Here is a 21,949-nt window from a genome sequence, read left to right as displayed (position 1 = left end):
CATATATATATATATATATATGGGTTTGATGTTTGTCACATATAACTTATGTCATTTTAGAAGAGAGATAGATACAGAAAAATGAAAATTATGGAAGGAAGAAAGTGAGTGGTTTTTTTAATTTAAATAAGTTTTTTTTTTCTGTGTATGTCTCTCTATCTTAAAAGGACAGAGTATTATGTCATTTAAAATGACAAATACTTTTCCATATATATATATATATATATATATATATATATATAATAAGATTATATTCACAATTTATTTTTATAAACTTATAATGTAAAATTACATTATGTTAGATCAGATATAGTGTAGAATTTGTAAACAAAAAATTTATAAACATAATCTTTTCCTATATATATATATATATATATATATATATATATATAATATTTTTGACATGATTCAACTAGTTGTAAAGATTAATATTAGGTAGGATAAATTGAATTATTTAGGATAGGAATTAACAAATATTCTAAATTATTTTGTTAGAATTGGTCTATTCGTAGCTCCTAAGGCAACACTTGGATTCGACGAACACGTTTCTCACGTATATTAATTATTAAAACTATCCCAGTTGTGCTCTTAAATCTAATTCAGAACAGTTTAAATTATTTATAGATTTTTGATTTTTATATTTTGCCATAGTTGGTGAGGGATTGACAAAGAAACATTGATCTTGATCTTGTCAAACACTTTTGGTAAGCCTAGTGAAAGTCTAGTACAAATCCTACTTTTCACCAGTGTAACCCTTCCCGGATAAGAGCTGCACTAGACAAAGGGAGAAGAAAAACAGAGTTTTCAGCATTAAACAAGTTTATATATATTCATGCGAAGAACCAAAGAGGTGCAGGTTCAGAAATTTGGTTCCTATGTCTGGGAATTTTTCTTCTGTTGCTGTGTCTCCTCCTCCAACTAAGCATGATGTGTTCCTCAGCTTCCGAGGGGAAGACACACGTAACGGTTTCGCTGGTCATCTTTATGCAGCGTTATGTGGTAAAAAAATTAAGACTTATATAGATGACAGACTTGGTAGAGGAAATGAAATTTCACCGTCACTGCACGAAGCAATTGAAGAATCAAATATTTATATCATCATTTTCTCCGAACACTATGCTTCTTCCACGTGGTGTTTGGATGAACTCAAAAAGATACTCGCATGCAAGGAGAGTTATGGAAGGGTCGTGATACCTGTTTTTTATAACGTTGACCCATCAGATGTTAGGAATCAAAGAGGGAGTTATGCAGATGCGTTTGTTAAGCATGACCTACGATTTATGGACAAAGTGAAGCTATGGAAAGTTGCTCTAACCGAAGCAGCAGGATTATCGGGTTGGGGTTCAAAAAGAATCGGGTGACTAATCTTAATACTCTTCTGAAGTTTTTTTATATTTGTGTTTGGTATGATAATATAAATTAATTTTGAATTTAGTTGATTTTATCCTGAAATCAATTTGTATGTTCTAAAATGAACAAAATTTGAAAATGAATTTCTTTTTTTTCTTTTTTTCTTTGTCTCCAACTCAATCAATCATACTTTAAACTAGAACAGTCATCATGCATATCAATGTATGGGAATAATGCCATATGATTTTACAAATTCCGAAGCAATTATATGACATATAGTTTCTTTACTTTGTGCTGGACCTGAATACCTGCTTGTTCGAGAAATTGTTCAAGATATTTTGAGAAAATTGAGGAATCGTTCTTCCACAATTGCTTGTCAAGGATTGGTTGGAATTGACAAGCATATTGCACAAATCCAGTCCTTGTTACAAAATGAGTCAGCAGCCGTTCGGATCATAGGAATTGGTGGCACCGGAGGAATAGGGAAAACAACAATTGCAGGTGCAATATATCATGAACTTGCAACCCAATTCAGTTCCAGCAGCTTTGTTGTAAATGTTCATGAAGAAATAGAAAGATATGGAATGCACCATGTACAGAGCAAATATTTATCAGAGGTTCTAGGGGAAGAAAAAACGTCCCTTGGTTTAAGTTCTTCTGATGAAAGGATTAAACGGGCAAAGGTTCTCCTTATTCTTGATAATGTCAACAATGCAGGTGAGATTAGAGATTTGATTGGAGGACGTGGTAGCTACTGCCCGGGAAGCATAATCATTGTGACTAGTAGAGACATGCAAGTGCTGAGGAATGCTGAAGTAGATGAGCTATATGAGGTTAAGGAGATGAGTTTTCAAGATTCTCTTCAACTTTTTAGTTTGAATGCCTTTAAGCAAAACTATCCAATAGAAAACTACACGAGCTTGTCACAAAAGGTATTGAAATATGGTAAAGGGATTCCATTAGCTCTCATAGTTTTGGGCTCAATGCTTTATGGTATAACAAAGGAAGAATGGGAAAGTGTACTGCAAAAGCTTGAAAAGCTTCCCGATCTTGAAACTTCCAATGTGTTGAAATTAAGTTATGATGGACTTGATGATGAACAGAAGCATATATTTCTTAACTTGGCATGTTTCTACAGAGGACATGATATGAATACTGTAAAACAAGCACTAGATAGCTGCGGTTTCTCTGCTGCCTCTGGAATAAGACCACTCACAGATAGGAGCCTTGTATCTATTTTGAAAGGAGAAATTGTGATGCATGATCTAATACAGGAAATGGGTCAAGAAATTGTTCGTCAACAATGTGTCAGTGAACCTGGGAAACGTAGTCGATTGTGGAAGCACGAGGATATTTATCATGTTTTAACAGAAAACAAGGTAAAACCTATATATTCATCTGCCATTTTGCTTTCTACACTCCTTAAAACCTCATTGGATAAGACATACAGTAACATGGATTTACTTTATCACAGATTGTAATGCACTTATTAGCTATTAAATTTCCTACAACTACGTCTTTTAGTTCTGTTTATTTCTTCCTAAACACTTAGCTTTAAATTTTAGGGGACGGATGCAGTCCAATGTATATTCCTAGACATGTGCCAAATCAAAGCAGTTCAACTACATGCAGAAGCCTTCAAAATGATGGATAATCTGAGACTTCTTCAGTTCTATAAGTCTAAATCAACTGAAGACTCAAAAGTGCACATTCCTGCATTTCTTGAGAGTCTTCCTAATGGTTTACGATTTCTTTGTTGGGATGGCTTCCCTCAAAGATCATTGCCACTGGTTTTTCGCCCAGAAAATCTTGTTGAACTTGATATGCGTGACTGCCAACTTGAACAACTTTGGGAGAGAGATCAGGTATCGCAAGCCCTAAGATAGTTTCCTTTGTATTTTAGTGATGGATGAGCTTTATCTATACATGTATGATTAGGTGAAGTTCACGAACTTTTCTTTTGTTATTTAATTATTCATTTACTTTTTTTGTGCCAGCATTTACCAAATTTGAAAAGGCTTGACCTTCGTGGTTCAAAGAACTTGATTCAAATACCAGACTTGTCTCAGTCCCCAAATATTGAAGAAATCATTCTTAGTCACTGTGTAAACTTGGTTCAAGTTTACTCCTCGAGTTTTCTCAGCAAGCTCAACTGTTTGTGGTTAAATGGTTGTTTTGAGCTCAGGAGTTTAAATCTTCCCAGCAATATTCTTTCAAAATCTTCTGGATTAATAGTTCTCTATGGTTGTTTCAACGTTGAGATGTTTTCAATCAGTAGCATGAACATGGGGGCTCAGTTATCCAGTTGTTCTCGTAGTATATCATTAGAAAGAATATTCAGCAACAGTTTGCCAGGGGAAATATTTCGTTGTTCTAGAGTTACAGGACCAAGTTCTATATTTGAGAAATTCTCAGATACCTTTGAGCCCGTGGATTATGCTGACTTAAATGAAGAACCGAAGGATAATATACACTTGCTGAACTTGAAAATGTTGAGAGAAGGTTCGGCCTCATTATTTCCAAGTCTCAACGAGCTTTGTTGGTTAGATCTCTCATACTGTGAATCCCTCACAAGTCTTCCAATTGATCTTTTAAAGTTGAAATTTCTAAGAAGACTATATCTCCAAGGTTGCTCAAATTTGGAAAGTTCCCTGAAATAGAGGAGACTATGGAAAATTTAATGGTGCTCATCTTAGACGAAACAGCAATACAAGAACTACCTTTGTCATTGCACCATTTGGTTGGGCTTGAAGAGTTGAGCTTGCGCTGGTGCCAACGGCTTCAGTTTATTCCACCTTCAATTGGAAGTCTCAGCAAACTCTGCATGTTAGACCTTACTCATTGTGAATCACTTGAAACTCTTCCCAGCAGCATTTTCAAGTTGAAGTTGACAAAACTTGATTTGCATGGTTGCTCAATGCTGAGGACCTTCCCAGAGATCTTGGAGGCTGCAGAAAGTTTTGCGCACCTTCGCCTCACAAAAACAACAATTAAAGATATACCTTCATCATTGGAGTATTTGGTTGGGCTTCAAACCTTGCGGCTGAACTTGTGCAGGGATCTGGAGTTTCTTCCAAACAGCATTGGTAATGTAACACTTCTCTCCGAGCTTGACTTTTCAGGATGTGACAAATTATCCAAAATCCCAAGTGACATTGGCCGATTGTCATTGTTAAGAGAATTGTCACTGCGGGAAAGTGGTATTGTTAACCTTCCTGAGAGTATTGCTCATCTTTCGAGCTTGAAATCACTTGATGTAAGTGATTCCAAAAGGCTTGGATGTATCCCAGAGCTTCCACCATTTCTGAAACACTTGTTGGCATTTGACTGCCCATCCATTAGGAGTGTGTCAAGTTCAAGGTTTAATGTCTCATCAGATTCCAAAGAGGAAGTCTTCAAATTTCATCTCACCAATAGTCAAGAACTGGATCCAAGTGCTCAAAGTAACCTTGCGGCTGATGCATGGCTTAGGATCCTCCAGGATGCATATAGGTCTGTGCTCTATTGCTTTCCAGGGGGTGCAGTTCCTCATTGGTTCCCTTATCGTTGCAAGGGACATTCAGTAACTTTGGATATAGATTCTCTAAATTGGTGCAATGATAATACGTTCGTTGGTTTCGCTCTATGTGTCGTTTTGGGACTTGAAGGTATGGATGATGAAGAAAGTAAATACAGTGTTTTTAGCTACAGATTCACATTTGAATCAGATGATGGCATACACATTGTTCCTAGCAATGATCAGCTAAGATACTATCTTAAGTGGAAGGGTCGACAGAGATTTATTGTCCATGATCACACATTCTTGTGGAAATATTACTTTGATTCTTCAAGCATCAGCCAAATTTTGCTTTCTCATGCCCACAACTTCACTTTCGAGATCTGCAAGTACGATGTTGGCCGCTCTTGGACGAATTATAGACCAACATTCAAGGTAAAAGAGTGTGGAATATGCCCTCTTTATACGAAAGAAAAAGATGATAATGCTTATGCTGGTGACTGTTCCTACTTTCAAAAATTCTGAAATAATGACATTGAAGAACCCAGTGGAAGCAAAGCTGCACAATCCATAGCAAGGAAACAGAAGCAGAGGGGGAGGATGACCGTTGCAGAGATCCCTAATACCTTCTGTATTTTGTAATAACTTTCTATATTTGAATAAGCTTGGCCTATGTATATTGACATGATCATCTGAGTGTTACACACAAGTGAAGGTCTTGTTATGGTTTTTCGTAATAAATGACATTCTTTTTGTTAAAAACAATAGATGTCAAAACTATAATTGCCGTAATGTGCTTATCAGTGTAGAATTGTCTAAAGGCCATAAAGTTACACCTCTTATTCAGACTTATGAAATTCTAACGTATATTATATTGAATGCATCCCCTGTGGTGGTGCTATTAGATCCTCACATCATGTCTTCCTTCATTTTCTTCTCTTTCAATATTTATTTACTTTATTTAATCTTTATATTCTGACGCATATGCTGAGCATCTGACAAAGAAAACTGAAAGTCAACCACAACTACTACTCTTCACAGGTTAAGAGCTGCACTGGCTAAAGCCCAGAGCAAGAATTATAAAAAAAATAAATAAAAAAAATACATCTCTGTGTATATATATATCTACATGCGAAAGACCTAACTAAGAGGTACCATGGCTGATAGGAAATTGGTTCCAATAACGGCGAGTTCTTCTTCTGTTGCGGTGTCTCCTCCTCTAAAATATGATGTGTTCCTCAGCTTCCGAGGGGAAGACACACGCGAAGGTTTCACTAATTATCTTTATGATGCATTGTGCCGTAAAAACATTGAGACTTTTATTGATAACAGCCTTGTTAGAGGAGATGAGATTTCATCATCCCTTCACCAAGCAATTGAAGAATCAAACATTTATGTCATCATTTTCTCCCAACACTATGCTTCTTCCACGTGGTGTTTGGATGAACTCACAAAGATACTCGAATGCAAGGAGCGATATGGAAGGCTTGTGATACCTGTTTTCTATAACGTTGACCCATCAGATGTTAGGAAACAAAGAGGCAGTTATGCAGATGCGTTTGTTTTGCATGACCAACGACCCAACCACCAAGTATCGCAGAGGTGGAAGGCTGCTCTCACCGAAGCAGCTGGACTATTGGGCTGGGATTCAAAAAAATATAGGTAAGTTGATTAATAATTAACATGCTCTTTTGAGATATTTTATGAGATTGATTCACAAAAATCTGCACGTGTGCCTACCATTTCTTGATATTACTCTTTTTTTTTTTTTGGTACAATTCTCGATATTGCTCTAGTACTACTAGTCTAGAACTCGCATGTTTATAGGGCCCTTGCAAAATATCTATAGACGTAGAAAGGGGAAAAGTGGACATCAAGCCCATTAGAGAATTGGTAGGAAGGAGATGAATTGGCTGATCCTAAGGAGCATAACAGTATGTAGATAGCTAAGGAAAGAGAAGTGAGGTAAATTGAGGGACTGGACAGCCGGCAAGCTTTGATGGTGAATATGAATTGGGGAGCAACGGCATGGGTGAGGCGTGGATAAAGGAGGGAAATGTAGTGTGGGAAAGGGAATTTGGAACTCTATGGGATAGGATTTTTTTTGTAGGGGGAGCTGGGTTTTTCAGTAGTAGTAGTAGTGTGACCTTGTATTTGTGCATGAGTTTTTCTGTTTACAATTGGAGTCCTGTATTGTGATCAATTGGCTTTAATTAGAAGTATATTTTGGTTGGAACTTGTTGTAAGGGGCTGTTTCCCCAATTTGTGTTAATTCAAAATTTCTAGTACCATCAGGTTCATTCTTATAACTTCTTGTTTGCCTTTTTTTTTTTTGTTGGTTCGAGACTAATGCTCTAGTTTCTTAATTTAATATGTACCAGCCCTGAATACAAGCTCATTGAAGAAATTGCAAAAGACATTTTGGGAAAATTGAAACGTTCTTCCATGATTGACCACCAAGGACTGATTGGAATTCACAAGCACATTGCACAGATCCAGTCCATTTTGGATGTTGAGTCAACAGCTGTTCGGATCATCGGAATTTGGGGCATGGGAGGAATAGGAAAGACAACAATTGCTGGTGCAATATATCATAAACTAGCAACCCAATTCAGTTGCAGATGCTTTGTTGAAAATGTTCAGGAAAAAATAGAAAGAAATGGAATACACCATGTGCAAAGAAAATACTTATCAGAGCTTTTAGAAGAAAAAATTCCCAATTTGATTTTCGGATTTTTAAAGGAAAGGCTTAAACGGCGTAAGGTTCTCCTTATTCTTGATAATGTGAACAATTCGGGTCAACTTAATGATTTACTTGGAGGGCATGGTAGCTTCGGCCAGGGCAGTAGAATCATTCTCACTAGTAGAGACATGCAAGTGCTTAAGAATGCCAAAGCTGAAGAAATATATGAGGTTAAAGAGATGGGTTTTCAAGACTCTCTACAACTCTTCAGTTTAAATGCCTTTAAACAAAACTATCCAACTGAACATTATATGTGGTTGTCAGAAAAGGTACTGAATTATGCTAAAGGGATTCCATTAGCTCTCAAAGTTATGGGCTTATTGCTTTATGGTAGAACAAAGGAAGAACGGGAAAGTACAGTGGGAAAGCTGGAAAAGCTTCCCGATCCTGAAACTTTTAATGTGTTGAAATTAAGTTATGATGGGCTTGATGATGAACAGAAGGATATATTTCTTGACATAGCTTGCTTCTATAGAGGACATGACATGAATATTGTGAAACAAACACTAGATAGCTGTGGTTTCTCTGCTGCCATTGGAATGAGAGTTCTCATTGATCGAGGCCTTATATCTATTTTGAAAGATAAAATTGTTATGCATGATTTGATACAGGAAATGGGACAAGAAATTGTTCGTCAACAATGTGTCAAAGATCCTGGAAAACGCAGTCGATTATGGAAGCACGAGGATATTTATCATGTTTTAAGAAAGAACAAGGTAAAACACTATATATTCCGATCTCATTTTTGCTTTCTTCACTCCCCGAGACACAGAGTTAGATGGATTTACTTTATCACCTATTGCAAAACGCTTAGCAGTTATTAATATTTTCAACTTTTTTTGATTCTGTCTTCCTAAATCCTTCTTTTGACTTGTAGGGGACGGATGCAGTCCAATGTATATTCCTTGACATGTGCCAAATCAAAGAAGTTCAACTACATGCTCAAGCCTTCAAAATGATGGATAATTTGAGACTGCTTCAGTTCTTTAAGTCTAACAAAAGACAAGACTCAAAAGTGCACATTCCATCATTTCTTGAGAGTTTTCCAGATGATTTAAGATTTCTTCGTTGGGATGGCTTCCCTCAACGATCTTTGCCGCTGAGTTTTTTCGCAGAAAATCTTGTTAGACTGGACATGCGTGATAGCCATCTTCAAATACTTTGGGAGAGAGATCAGGTATTGCAAATGCAAACTATTTATAATAAAAAAGGACATTTTAAGTTTACAATTTTTTTTTTTTACAACTTTTACAACTTCAACTATGTTCTTCCGCCGCGAGAACATTAGGAGAGTAGAGTGTTCTCCCATAAGAACATAGTTGAGGTTGTAAGAGTTGTAAACAAAAAAAGTGATAAATGTAACCTTCCCCGATAAAAAAACCCTAATTTGATTTTCCAAATATTAAAGTGTAACCACGCGCGTGTTCTTCAAAGAACTTTCTCATTGAATTAGTTTATATTAAAATATTATCATATGTAATTTTTCTTTTTTAATAAATTAGAATTATTATATGCGAGTAGAATCAACAGTTAATAATTGAGTGTAAAAAATCTCATTCTCACACCGTTAAAAGTTGATTCCTTCCCAAAATTAAACATAATAATCAATTCACCTTTTTTATGCATAAATTGGTCATTTTTAATTATATATTTTTTATGTCATGTGAGATTAAATATTCTTTATACGTCAGTTCTTTTGTGTTTTAAAAAATAAAATATCTTTTCCGAATTATTGGGTGAAATTAAAAATTAAAAATAAAATTAATAATAAAAACAAAAATATTTTGTTAGCTAATCATGAACTTTCTGTGCCAGCATTTACCGAATTTGAAAAAGCTTGACTTGAGTGGTTCTCGGAAGCTGAATCAAATACCAGACCTCTCTCAGTTCCCAAATATTGAAGAAGTAATTCTTAGTCACTGTGTAAGCTTGGTTCAAGTTTCCTCCTCAAGTTTCCTCAACAAGCTCAATTGTTTGTGGCTTAATGGTTGTGTTGAGCTTAGGCGTTTAAATCTTACTAGCAGTGTTCTTTCAAAATCTTCTGGATTAATAGTTCTCTATGGTTGTTGCAAACTTGAGATGTTTTCGGTCAGTAATGCAACCACGGGGGTTCTATTAGGAAACAATTTGCGTAGTAAAAAGTCGTTCAGCAAAGTTCCGCTTCGAATATGTAAGCGCATCAGCTTTCGTTGCCTCTGCGTCAAGTCTGAAAGGCAAAGCTACCACCACAACTTTCAAAGTCCAAGGTCCGTACTTGAGGAATTCTCAGATACTTTTGACCCCTTAGATTGTCCTGAGTTAAATGAAGAACCGAGGGATAATATTCACTTACTAGAGTTAAAAATGTTGAGAGAACGTTCGGCCTCATTATTTCCAAGTCTCAACGAGCTTTGCTGGTTAGATCTCTCATACTGTGAATCCCTTTCAAGCCTTCCAAAGGACCTTTGTAAGTTGAAATTTCTAAAAAGACTATATCTCCGTTGTTGCTCAAATTTGGAGAAGTTCCCTGAAATAGAGGAAACTATGGAAAATTTGAAGGTGCTCATCTTAGACCAAACAGCAATACAAGAACTACCTTTGTCATTACACCATTTGGTCGGGCTTGAAGAGTTGAGCTTGCACAGGTGCCAAAGGCTGGAGTTTACTCCACCTTCAATTGGAAGTCTCAGCAAACTTTGCAAGTTAGACCTTAACTACTGTGAATCACTTGAAACTCTTCCCAGCAGCATTTTCAAATTGAAGTTGACAAAACTTGATTTGTATGGTTGCTCAATGCTGAGGAACTTCCCAGAAATCTTGGAGCCTGCAGAAAGTTTTGCGCACCTTCGCTTCACAAAAACAGCAATTAAAGAGATACCTTCATCATTGGAGTATTTGGTTGGGCTTCAAACCTTGAGCATGAACTTGTGCAGAGATCTTCAGTTTCTTCCAAACAGCATTGGTAATTTAACCCTTCTCTCCCAGCTTGATTTTTCAGGATGTGACAAATTATCCGAAATCCCAAGTGACATTGGCCGCTTGTCATTGTTAAGAGAGTTGTCACTGAGTGGAAGTGGTATAGTCAACCTTCCAGAGAGCATTGCTCATCTTTCAAGCTTGGAATCACTTGATTTAAGATGTTGCAAAGGGCTTGAATGTATCCCAGTGCTTCCTCCATTTCTGAAACACTTGTTGGCATTTGATTGCCCATCCGTTAGGAGCGTGTCAAGTTCAAGGTTTAATGTCTCTTCAGATTCCAAAGAGGAAGTCTTCAAATTTCATCTCACCAATAGTCAAGAACTGGATCCAGGTTCTCAAAGTAACATTGCGGATGATGCACGGCTTAGGATCCTCAAGGATACATATAGGTCTGTGTTCTATTTCTTTCCTGGGAGTTCAGTTCCTCATTGGTTCCGTTATCGTTGCAAGGGAGATTCAGTTACTTTGAATATGGATTCTCTAAATTGGTGCAATGATAATACGTCCATTGGTTTCGCCTTATGCTTTGTTTTGGGGCCTGATGAAGGTATGGATCATGGAGAAGGTGGATGTGGTGCTTATAGCTACAGATTCATTGTTGAATCTGATGATGGCATGCACGTTGTTCCTATACATGATCCGCTACCAAACTCCGGATCCCAGTTGAAGGGTGATCACATAACCCTGTGGAAATGTTGCTTCGATTCTTCAAGCATGAGCCAAATGCTCTCTCATGTCCACAACTTGACTTTTGAGATATGCAAGCGTGATGGTGCCTTTTGGCGAAAAATATTCAAGGTAAAAGAGTGTGGAATATCCCCTTTTTATAGTCAGAAAAAAAATGATAACGGTGGCGCTGGCGCTGGTGACTGTTCCAACTTCCAAAGATTCTCAAATAATGACGATGGGCCTCTAGAGCCTTTGCCAAGGGCTTACAAAAGAAGGCAGTGGTTCAGAGAAGGGCCAGCCCAACAAAAGAATGTTGAGATGGTTGATCCAGACCATCAAGGCAGTAGTGACTTCTGAGAAGAGTGTGACAATGATGGTTTGGGGAGAAAATAAGAAAATGTGAGTTAGTTAAAGAGAGAGAAGAAAAGGACAGCTGGCAGCTTTTGAATGGAGAAGGGGATACGGTGGAGCAGGAAAACGTTGTGTAAGGAGGTTATGGTGGTGTGAGAGAGCAACGTGGGGAAAGGAGAGAAGAAAACAATCAAGTAAAGGGCATGTGAATAGGGGAACTCTGCAAGCAGGTAGGCGTTTGTAGGGGGACGTGTTCTCTTGTGCTTTTTCAGGCCTTTTGATTTTAGTAGTGTTATTTTTATAATGTTTGACCGGAATAATTTCTGGGTCAAAAGTATTACCAATGTAATGCATAACGACACGCTACTGTGAAGAACATTTTAAGACATGACACATATACAACAACGTCCTGTGCATTTGTTATGGCCAATCACGTCACTGAAATGCGCCAATCACGTCACTGAAATGCGTTATTCTTTCAACTGCGTCCTGTGCAAAAATTTTGCAAAGGACGCGGCAGTGCACCAGCCGCGTGTCAGATGTCATTGGGTGAATAAATGCTAAGCTTAATAACCAGACTATGAACAGCAAAATAAAACTGAAATGAGTAATTAAGTCAATAATAAAAATACCAACTCAACAGCTGAGACACTGCATAAGTCTTTAAATACAACCACCGACATCTTTCCATTATATATACATATATATCAAATATATTATTTAAAATTAGTATATTTTATTTGATATTTATATTAAAAAATGAGTAAAGTTCTTTTTAGGTCTCTAAAAAATACGATCCTCATTTTTGTCCCTTATAAAAAAATTAGTATCCAGTCTCGACGAAATTCAAAGTTGACTCATTTTAGAGAACTTGAAATTAATTTTTTTTTTTTGTAAGGAACTAAAGTGGAGACCGTATTTTTTGTTAGGATTTTACTCAAAAAATAATCAATAACCTCTTACTCTCTAATCATAATATTTGGTGTATAACTATTTTTCTTAGCATAAAATATAATAATTTGGACTAAAATAACATATTTTAATATATTTATCTGCATCTTATTATTTTATTTTATTTTGGTAAACTTTTTATATCTTGGGGTGAAGAGATAAATACAATATCAAATAAAATATACTAATTTTAAATAATATTTTTGATATATATTAGAATATACACTTTTATTCTTTTTCTTTTAGTTAGTTACTGATGTATAGGATATTGGTTATTGGCTCATGTGCCACATATGCCTCAGTTTGTTATTTTCTCTCTCTTTTCTGTTAGTACACGTTTTGCTGATATAAGAGCAATGCTCTCTGTACACATGACTTTCAGTTTTACAGAATGAAATTTGTTACAGTTCTTTCCAATTTCTTCTTCTAATATGGTATCAGATGACTTTTTTTGACCTCCGAGCCTTTTTCCATGGCTCGTGGTGGCAAAAACACCAACCCCATTCCATCCTCCTCTTCTACATCCAACGTTGCTTCCTCCTCTGCTTCCATGGAGGACTCTGCAAGCCCTTACTATCTTCAGAATGGTGATCATCCTGGTCTCATTCTGGTCACTCATTCCCTCACTGGACCCAACTTCAATTCCTGGAATCGAGCAATGCTCATTGCTCTTACTGCCAAAAACAAAGTGTGTTTTGTTGATGGCAGTCTCCTTCGTTCTGATCACTCTGATCTTCTCTTTGTTGCTTGGACCCGATGCAACTCTATGGTAATTTCATGGCTTCTCAACTCTGTCTCCAAAGAGATTGCTGATAGCCTTATGTATTTTTCCACGGCTTATGATCTCTGGGATGATCTCCGTGTTCGCTTCCATCAAGCCAATGGACCGCGTATATTTCAGTTGAAGCAGCAAATCTCTTCGTTGCATCAAGGGAGTCTGGATGTCAACACTTATTATACAAAGCTGAAGATTCTTTGGGATGAACTCAAAGATTATTCTCCCAACCTTTCTTGCACTTATGGTGCTCTTCGGATTTTATCATCCACCCAACAACAAGACTATGCCATGCAATTTTTAATGGGGTTGAATGACTCATTTTCTTCAATCAGGGCCCAGATCCTTCTTATGGAACCACTGCCTCAGTTATCTCGCGTCTTCTCTTTAGTCATACAAGAGGAACGCCAAAGGCAAATCACGCCTTCCTTCCCCCTCCATCCCTTGATACTCCAATGATGAACACCGCCTCTACCGTTCCTGCTGCATCTGTTATGGCTTCATCGCCGGTTACTGCCGCTGTCTCCGCTCCACGCCGCCCTCGTCCTTACTGCACCCACTGCCAGGAATTGGGCCATGTCCGAGACAAGTGTTTTAAGCTTCATGGCTTCCCACCGGGTTACAAACCCAGAAGCCCCAAAAACCCATATGGCCCACCTCCACATCAGGCCCAAATTCACTTAGCCACTACTCAACCCTATTCCTCTCCACCCCCACACGATCCCCTCACCCCCACTCAATATCATCAGCTAATTTCCCTGTTCCACAAAAACCCTGATCCCACCATCACCACACCTTCAACTGATTCGTCATCAACTACCTCATCTGCTCCAAATCCCATGATCGCAAGCTTCAGTGGTAAGATTTCATCATCTATTCCTTCAAATCTTTGGGTACTTGACACTGGTGCCACTCACCATGTCACTTACCTCTCCTCTTCTTTCACATCCTTCCTTCCCTTCTTCATCTGCTTCTATTTCTCTTCCTAACGGTTCTAGCATTCCAATTTCCTCTGTTGGAAACGTTTCCCTTTCTTCTTCTTTAACATTGCATCGCGTTCTTTTTGTTCCATCTTTTACATTGAACCTCATCTCCGTTAGTGCTCTAACCAGAGATTCTAACATCCTTGCTTTTTTTTTCTGGTTCTTTTTGTATGCTTCAGGATGCTACAACTCACAAGACGATTGGGATTGCTAGGCGCACGGGTGACTTGTATTTTTTTGATTCCTCAAATTTCTTCCCCATTTCTGATGTTCCCCGTCCCTTTTGTTCGGCTACTGTTGTTCCCTCTTCTGAGTCTATATTTCCTTTTGTTTCCTCTACTCATTTCTCCACCCCTCTGACTTCATTACCTTATAAGTCAGAATCTGTTTCTCCTAATGTTACCACTGAAGCATCTGATCATCTCACCACTAGGCCTTCACGCACCAAAAGACCTCCACCACATCTTTCAGATTTTGTTTGTTCAACCTCTACCATACATCCCATCTCAGCCCATTTATCATATTCCAAAATCAAACCTTCACACCCCACCCTCATTAATAATATATCTTCTCATTTTGAACCCTCATCCTATTCTGAAGCCTCCCAATTACCCGAATGGTGTGATGCCATGAATGCAGAAATCACTGCTCTCAAAACCAATCAGACATGGTCCATAGTCTCTTTGCCTGAAGGAAAACATCCTGTTGGTTGCAAATGGGTGTATCGGGTCAAGTACAATTCTGATGGGTCTCTTGAGCGTTATAAAGCTCGCTTGGTTGCTAAAGGATTTACTCAACTAGAAGGTTTGGATTACATGGAGACTTATTCTCCTGTTGCAAAAATCACAACAGTTCGGCTTCTCCTTGCTCTTGCAGCTATAAACAATTGGCATCTCATTCAACTAGATGTCAATAATGCCTTCTTACATGGAGAGCTTGATGAGGAGGTTTACATGTCTCTCCCACCCGGTTATCCTACACAGGGGGAGTCTCTCCCATCCAATGCTGTATGCAAGCTTCATAAGTCACTATATGGTTTGAAACAAGCTTCTCGTCAATGGTTTGCAAGTTTTCTTCCACTCTTTTATCTCTTGGGTTTTCTCACTCTCAAACTGATCATTCCTTATTCACCAAGAATTCAAATAATTCTTTTGTTGCTGTCTTAGTGTATGTTGATGATATTTTAGTAGCCTCCAACAGTTCTGAACAGATTCACCACCTTACTTCGTTCCTGGAAACAAAATTCAAATTAAAAAATCTGGGTTCTTTGAAATACTTTCTTGGCATTGAAGTGGCTAGGTCCTCAGTAGGTATATCTATTTGTCAATGCCATTACACATTGCAAATTTTGTCTGATGCTGGTTACCTTGGCTGCAAACCAAAATCCACACCCATGGAGCCAAACCTCAAACTTTCATCCAATTCAGGTGATCTCCTCTCTGATCCATCCCAATACCGTAGACTGATTGGCCGCTTATTGTATCTCACAATAACTCGCCCAGATATTTGCTACACTGTTAATCATCTCAGCCAATTCATGTCTGCCCCTAGAACTGTCCATCTTGCTGCTGTTTACAGGGTCCTATCCTATTTGAAAGGCACTCCAGGTCAAGGTTTATTGTTTTCTTCATCTTCCAAAATTCAATTCAATGCTTTTTCTGATTCAGATTGGGCTTCTTGCCCTGACTCTAGAAGGTCCATCTCTGGTTTTTGTGTTTTCTTGGGCAATTCATTAATCAGTTGGAAATCCAAAAAACAAGCTACTGTTTCAAAATCATCAGCTGAATCTGAATATAGGTCCATGGCTGCTGTCACTTGTGAACTTATTTGGTTATTTTCTCTTCTCAAAGATTTTCACATTACTCATTCCACTGCTGCTCACTTGTTTTGTGACAATACTGCTGCCCTTCACATCGCTGCAAATCCTGTGTTCCATGAAAGAACAAAACACATTGAAATTGACTGCCACTTGGTTCGACAACAAATTGTGAAAGGCTGTCTTCAAACTTTTCCTATTGCATCTGCACATCAGTTGGCTGACATCTTCACTAAAGCACTGCATCCGGCTCAGTTTTCTTCTCTTCTTTCCAAGATGGGAGTGCACAATATTCACTCTCCATCTTGAGGGGGAGTATTAGAATATACACTTTTATTCTTTTTCTTTTAGTTAGTTACTGATGTATAGGATATTGGTTATTGGCTCATGTGTCACATATGCCTCAGTTTGTTATTTTCTCTCTTTTTTCTGTTAGTACATGTTTTGCTGATATAAGAGCAATGCTCTCTGTACACATGACTCTCAGTTTTACAGAATGAAATTTGTTACAGTTCTTTCCAATTTCTTCTTCTAATAATATATATGTATATATAATGGAAAGATGCCGGTGATTGTATTTAAAGACTTATGTGGTGACTCAACTGTTCATTTGGTGTTTTTATTATTGACTTAATTACTCATTTCAATTTTATTTTGCTGATGATAGTCTGGTTATTAAGCTTGGCATTTATTCACATACTAATGTGGCTTTTCAATCAGATGGATTACCAATGTTAGCTCCAATGACATCTGACACGTGCTGGTGCACTGCCGCGTCCTTGCAAAAATTTTACACCGGCCGCGGTTGAAAAAGTAACACGTTTCAGTGACGTGATTGGTCAAAACAAATGCACAGGACGCGGTTGTGTATGTGTCATGTCTTAAGATATTCTTCTCAGTACCGCGTCGTTATGCATTATATAGGTAATACTTTTAACCAAGAAATTATTTCGATCAAACATTATAAAAATAATATTACTAAAGTCAAAAGGCCGCTTTTTCATTTCATTGTAATTAATGGGTCTTGTGAAATAGTGGAGTCTGTCTAGTGATTACTTCTTCGTTACTGTTAATAGAATCTGTATTTCCTTGTTACTGTGTGATAAGTTGGAGTCAAGAACCTTATTATCGAAGTCTATTAGTAGTGTGTTTAGTGTTAGTAAATCCGTCCAAGTTGAGTCTGTAATTGATTTGATTACGAGTTCTGCCGAGAACCGAATACAATGCGTTTGCTATTTGCTTAATTAGTAAGTTCTGATTGATTGGATGTTATTGGTCTTTTTCTCTGGATTGTGGGTGTTGAATTATCACAGCAATAGCACAGGTGCCATCAAGTCACATTGAAGAACCCAGTGGAGAAAAGCTGCATAATCCGTATTAAGAAAGCAGAAGGAGAAGGGGAACTCATATGTTAATCCTGGTCATTGTATTAATTATGTAGTAGCTTCCTAATACTATTGCCTTATGTATATTGTAATAACTTTCTAGATTTGAATAAGCTTGCCCTATCGTAGGCTGCAGCTGGTGGTATTTGATGTTAAATGGATTTTTAAGTGTAAAAAAATTAGGAGTGGATTCTCTCATGTGTTAATTAATATTATCATGTTATGTGGAGCGATCATAATCGTATGAGTAAATGGTGATAAGAGAAGAAAGAGAAAAAATATAAGGATAGAAAGTTACACAATTATTACGGTTGATTTAATTATTAATGGTTAAAATTCTCTCACATGACATAATTATGTTAAATTATACATGAGAAGATCGATTTTTAAAAAAATTTAAGAAATGCTAATTAGTAGTACTGATTTCCTCTGATCGATGCAAGGGTTGTGTTTGTGAACTGGCTATTAATATTTGAGTCTTGAACTTACAGACGGAGTAGCTGCTTTTGATAATTGGCTTTGCAGATGATATAGTGTACTTATTAGTATGGAATTATATAAAGTAGTGTCCATTCAAAAATATTTGGGTGAAGTTATATGTGCATCATATTGTTGTATATATTTGAAGGGGTTTATGAATCTTATGTCATATTCCTCGGTTTTAAAAAAAAAAAAAAAAAACTTCGATCAGTGCGGGACGGTAATCAAATGTCCATATTTGATTTCCCCATATATGAATGTGTATTTTTTTTCATTATATAAGGTTGTGGGGCAGATGTAATATTAAAAAAATATACAAATATTATTATTAATTTTTTATTATACTGTATAGCTTCCTTTTTATCATTTTGTTTGGCTAACTTGATTTCATGCTGATACTTGGTTTTTTGATAAAGAGAACTGGTTTTTATACACTATTTTTCTATATCTTTTTCATATGTTAAATCAAATGTGAATATGTAACATCCCCATCTCGAGCCGGTTCAATTAACATACATATGATACAAACAGAAACAGCAGAAGACTTAACTTAAGAAAATACGAGCTAACTTTTTCTTTTATTTTTCATTAATCTTAATTCACATGATATCTCACATTGCATACTTCTCCTAATTTAATTCGTATTTGACGAAGACGAAAATCGGGCAGAGTAACCTCTGTAAATTGGACCACTAGGGATTTGCCAATCTCACTCTCAAAGGTTCCTGATAAACAGTTTATATCATATATAATTTCAAAAATACCAGATATTTATAAAGGACTATATACATATCCATGAGTGCATGCATAACTGACTCCGTGCCACTATGTCTAACAACATACATATTTCAGCACATGCACATATCTGAATACACAAATGTACATGCATCAAATATGAACACATGTACAAAACATATACGGACCATATATTGTATAATGGATCAAACATCATGATCTCAAAATGAATAGAACACTATACAATAGTACATATTCTCCAAAAATAACATCTATAATAAATAGTAGCGTCCGGCCACCCAGAACTCCATATCCTCACACTAGTACCTCTAGCCACAGGTAGTGTCCTTGTCCCATGAGGGCTCTTCAATTAACTGTGTTCCTGAAATCATATCCCCAAACGGGGTTAGAGACGAATCTCTAGTAAGCTTCAGGTTTATAGAAAACTCTCCATACCCTGGGCTCACTTCCTGCATGACAGTCAGATACATAATATACAAAACATCATATAAGCAAATATCATAGCTGGACAAGCATATACATATATCTTATCAAAGATGCACGCAGTATTCTGAAACGGAGGACCCGAAGCAGAAATCAACGCACATAATTTCATTTACGAAAATCAACACAATAATCACATCAGAACAAAACATATCTTATCAGAGACGTACGCAGTCATTCCCAAGGGATGACCCCAAGCGAGAATCAACGTACGTAACAAATATCATATACAAAATCATCACAATAATCACATCAGAACAAAACATATCTTATCAGAGACGTACGCAGTCATTCCCAAGGGATGACCTCAAGCGAAAATCAACGTACGTGTTCCCAAGGGAGGACCCCAATCGGAACCAGAACATATTAGAGGTGTACACCATCAGTTCCGAGGGATGACCCCAAGCAGACATCGGTGCACATAGGATCAATGGCCAGAGATCATCACATAACAGAGGTGTACACAGTCAATCCCAAGGGAGGACCCCAAGCGGAAATCAGTGCACATGTTCCCAAGGGAGAACCCCAAGCGGAACTCAACATATAACAGATATATACACAGTCAGTCCCAAGGAAGAACCTCAAGCGAACATCAGTGCATATAGAATCAATGGTTAAAGATCATTACAGAAATCACATCAAAACATATCAAAGTAAACACATTAAAACATATCACATCACATCATCATATAGTTCTATATGAATGCATCTATATCATATATCTCATACATATCATACAACCTGACCACAGTCCGTACACTATGGCGGAACACAAAGTAGGAGCGAATCATATAAACATAGAGCTTACCTTTTGAAACTTTACCAATTTGCTCACTTGTAACACAAGTTACCTATTTAGCTCCAAAGAAATCCGAACACGCTCAGTCCCTAGGCACACCTAGAGAAAGAATTCAAAACGAAATCAATAAAATGTTACTATGCCATGAAATTTACACAAGGTATGCATCTTATTGCTTACTTTCATTTCTTCACATTATGCCAATTTACAAGTCAAGACCATCCTTTCTTAAGATCATTATTTAACACATTTACGGATGATTACTCGTAACACAAGAAACCACCCGGTTTCATAATTACCTAGGGTCCTTAATTGACCCAACCAAGCTTCTAACATAATCTTTATAATTTATGCAATTAATTTTTTTGCACATCAAGCCTAAGTCCCTATTATGGCCGAATTCTAGGGTGGTTCAAGGGGAATTTTTCTTCATTTTTAAACACACATTCATGGTTATTCTACATTACAACTTACTACACAACACTAATTCATCACAAATTTCCAATTTCAAACTCAAAATTCCCACCAAAACATACTTCAAAATTTCAATACATAAATCACAAAATTTAAACTGTGGAAATAGAGATTTCTCACCTCTAATCCCTTATACCTAGCCTAGAGAACAACCTTCAAGCAAAGCTCCATGAAAAATCACAATTTCTCTCTTCGATGAATAGTGATTCAAATTGGGAAAAGGGAAGAACTCTTCACACAAGCAATTTCAGCCTAAAATAAGGGGTGGAACGGATTCATTGGATGATTTCCTATTGATTTCATGTAATGGACTTTTTCATTTGGATGCTTGTGTAGAGAGAAATCAAAGAAAAAAAAATTTAAAAGCCAAACCCCCTTCCATGGAGTTGCTTCGGCCAGCAGAAAAGGAGAAGAAGAAAGACAACAGTGGCGCACGTTGAAAGGAAACATATAAAAGAGTTGTAAAGTTAAGTTAATTTAACTGGGTAATTGTTTATCTATCTACACATCTCCATTTAATACCAAACTTTATCCAATGAACTATAATATTTTTCTAATCATATTTCTAACTTTACTTTCACTTTTCGGATAACTTTATTTTTTTTTCTTTATAATTATCCTTCAATATTAAATCCATAATCGTGAGGTTCATTATAGAATACACTCTTATTCTTGTGCACATCATAATTAAATTTACTTAGAAAGATTTTAAAAATGATATATGAATTGAGTGTGGTTCTAGAGAACTAAGTATGTGTCTCTTGAAGGGCAAAATATATCACTTCATTGAACACTGATACAAACCCGCAAGCTAAACTAGATTTGTATTGGGCCAGAAAGCGGATCAAATTTAAATTGAAATAATAAATTTTTAGCTCCACCTAATTTTATGCAGGTTGCAAATTATTTAGGTTGAACTATATTTTTATATTTTGCTGTTATTATTGAAGTGTAAAATGTTAACTTTTAAATAATTTATTTGAATTTTATTTAAAGGCTTAAATCACTTATATTAAAAAAAATTCAAAATAGTTGTTGCTTAAAATAAGTTCATGTATTTTTTAAAATGAGATTTTAGTGGGCTAATAAAAGAGAAATTTAACAATTTTAATATTCTATTAGTTGATCTTGACAACCTTTTGAGTTCGCGAGCCAAGCCAAAGTATATACATAGACCACGTTTGTTAAATATGCATAAACCTATTTTTAACTGCATGTTAAATACTAGTTATTCAATGTAAATTTAAATGAATAATAATAATAAATTTTAATAAAATCATTATTTCATGTTAAATTGAACATAATATTTTAATTTGACGTTGTTATTTAAATGTTTAAAGAGTATTTAGAATTTATAATATAATAAATTTTTTATGATGATTTTATATTAATAGAAAAATATTTTGTGAATAATAATTTACAAAAGGAATAAAATCAATAGTGAATAGAAATACAAAAAAATTTAAAAATAATTCTAACA

The 21,949-nt window shown here is 36.4% G+C and overlaps 2 protein-coding genes, 1 long non-coding RNA gene and 1 pseudogene across 3 annotated transcripts; 3 read left to right on the top strand and 1 right to left on the bottom strand.

Moving 5' to 3' along the window:
* Window positions 1-776: 776 nt before the first annotated feature.
* On the top strand, window positions 777-5,547 carry LOC133290958 (disease resistance protein RPV1-like; annotated as a pseudogene).
* A 455-nt stretch (window positions 5,548-6,002) lies between these two features.
* On the top strand, window positions 6,003-11,573 carry LOC133290960 (disease resistance protein Roq1-like). Its single transcript, XM_061489121.1, has 7 exons — window positions 6,003-6,508; window positions 7,228-8,305; window positions 8,467-8,766; window positions 9,466-9,494; window positions 9,542-9,730; window positions 9,803-10,018; window positions 10,145-11,573. Exons 1-7 carry the CDS (start codon window positions 6,003-6,005, stop codon window positions 11,571-11,573), a joined length of 3,747 nt encoding a protein of 1,248 aa, XP_061345105.1.
* A 1,417-nt stretch (window positions 11,574-12,990) lies between these two features.
* On the top strand, window positions 12,991-13,752 carry LOC133290959 (uncharacterized). Its single transcript, XM_061489120.1, has one exon. It carries the CDS (start codon window positions 12,991-12,993, stop codon window positions 13,750-13,752), a length of 762 nt encoding a protein of 253 aa, XP_061345104.1.
* A 5,115-nt stretch (window positions 13,753-18,867) lies between these two features.
* LOC133290956 (uncharacterized) lies at window positions 18,868-20,847 on the bottom strand. Its single transcript, XR_009748755.1, has 3 exons — window positions 20,590-20,847; window positions 20,005-20,094; window positions 18,868-19,074 (listed from the first exon to the last, which is right to left on the bottom strand). It is a non-coding gene; the product is annotated as an uncharacterized LOC133290956 (long non-coding RNA).
* Between the last annotated feature and the right edge of the window lie 1,102 nt (window positions 20,848-21,949).

This window comes from Gastrolobium bilobum, unplaced genomic scaffold (genome assembly GCF_033153095.1).
Source record: "Gastrolobium bilobum isolate Gb01-03AN ecotype WA unplaced genomic scaffold, APGP_CSIRO_Gbil_v1 utg35084, whole genome shotgun sequence".
Taxonomy (NCBI): Eukaryota; Viridiplantae; Streptophyta; class Magnoliopsida; order Fabales; family Fabaceae; genus Gastrolobium; species Gastrolobium bilobum.
This window is presented reverse-complemented; position numbering and strand designations above follow the sequence as displayed.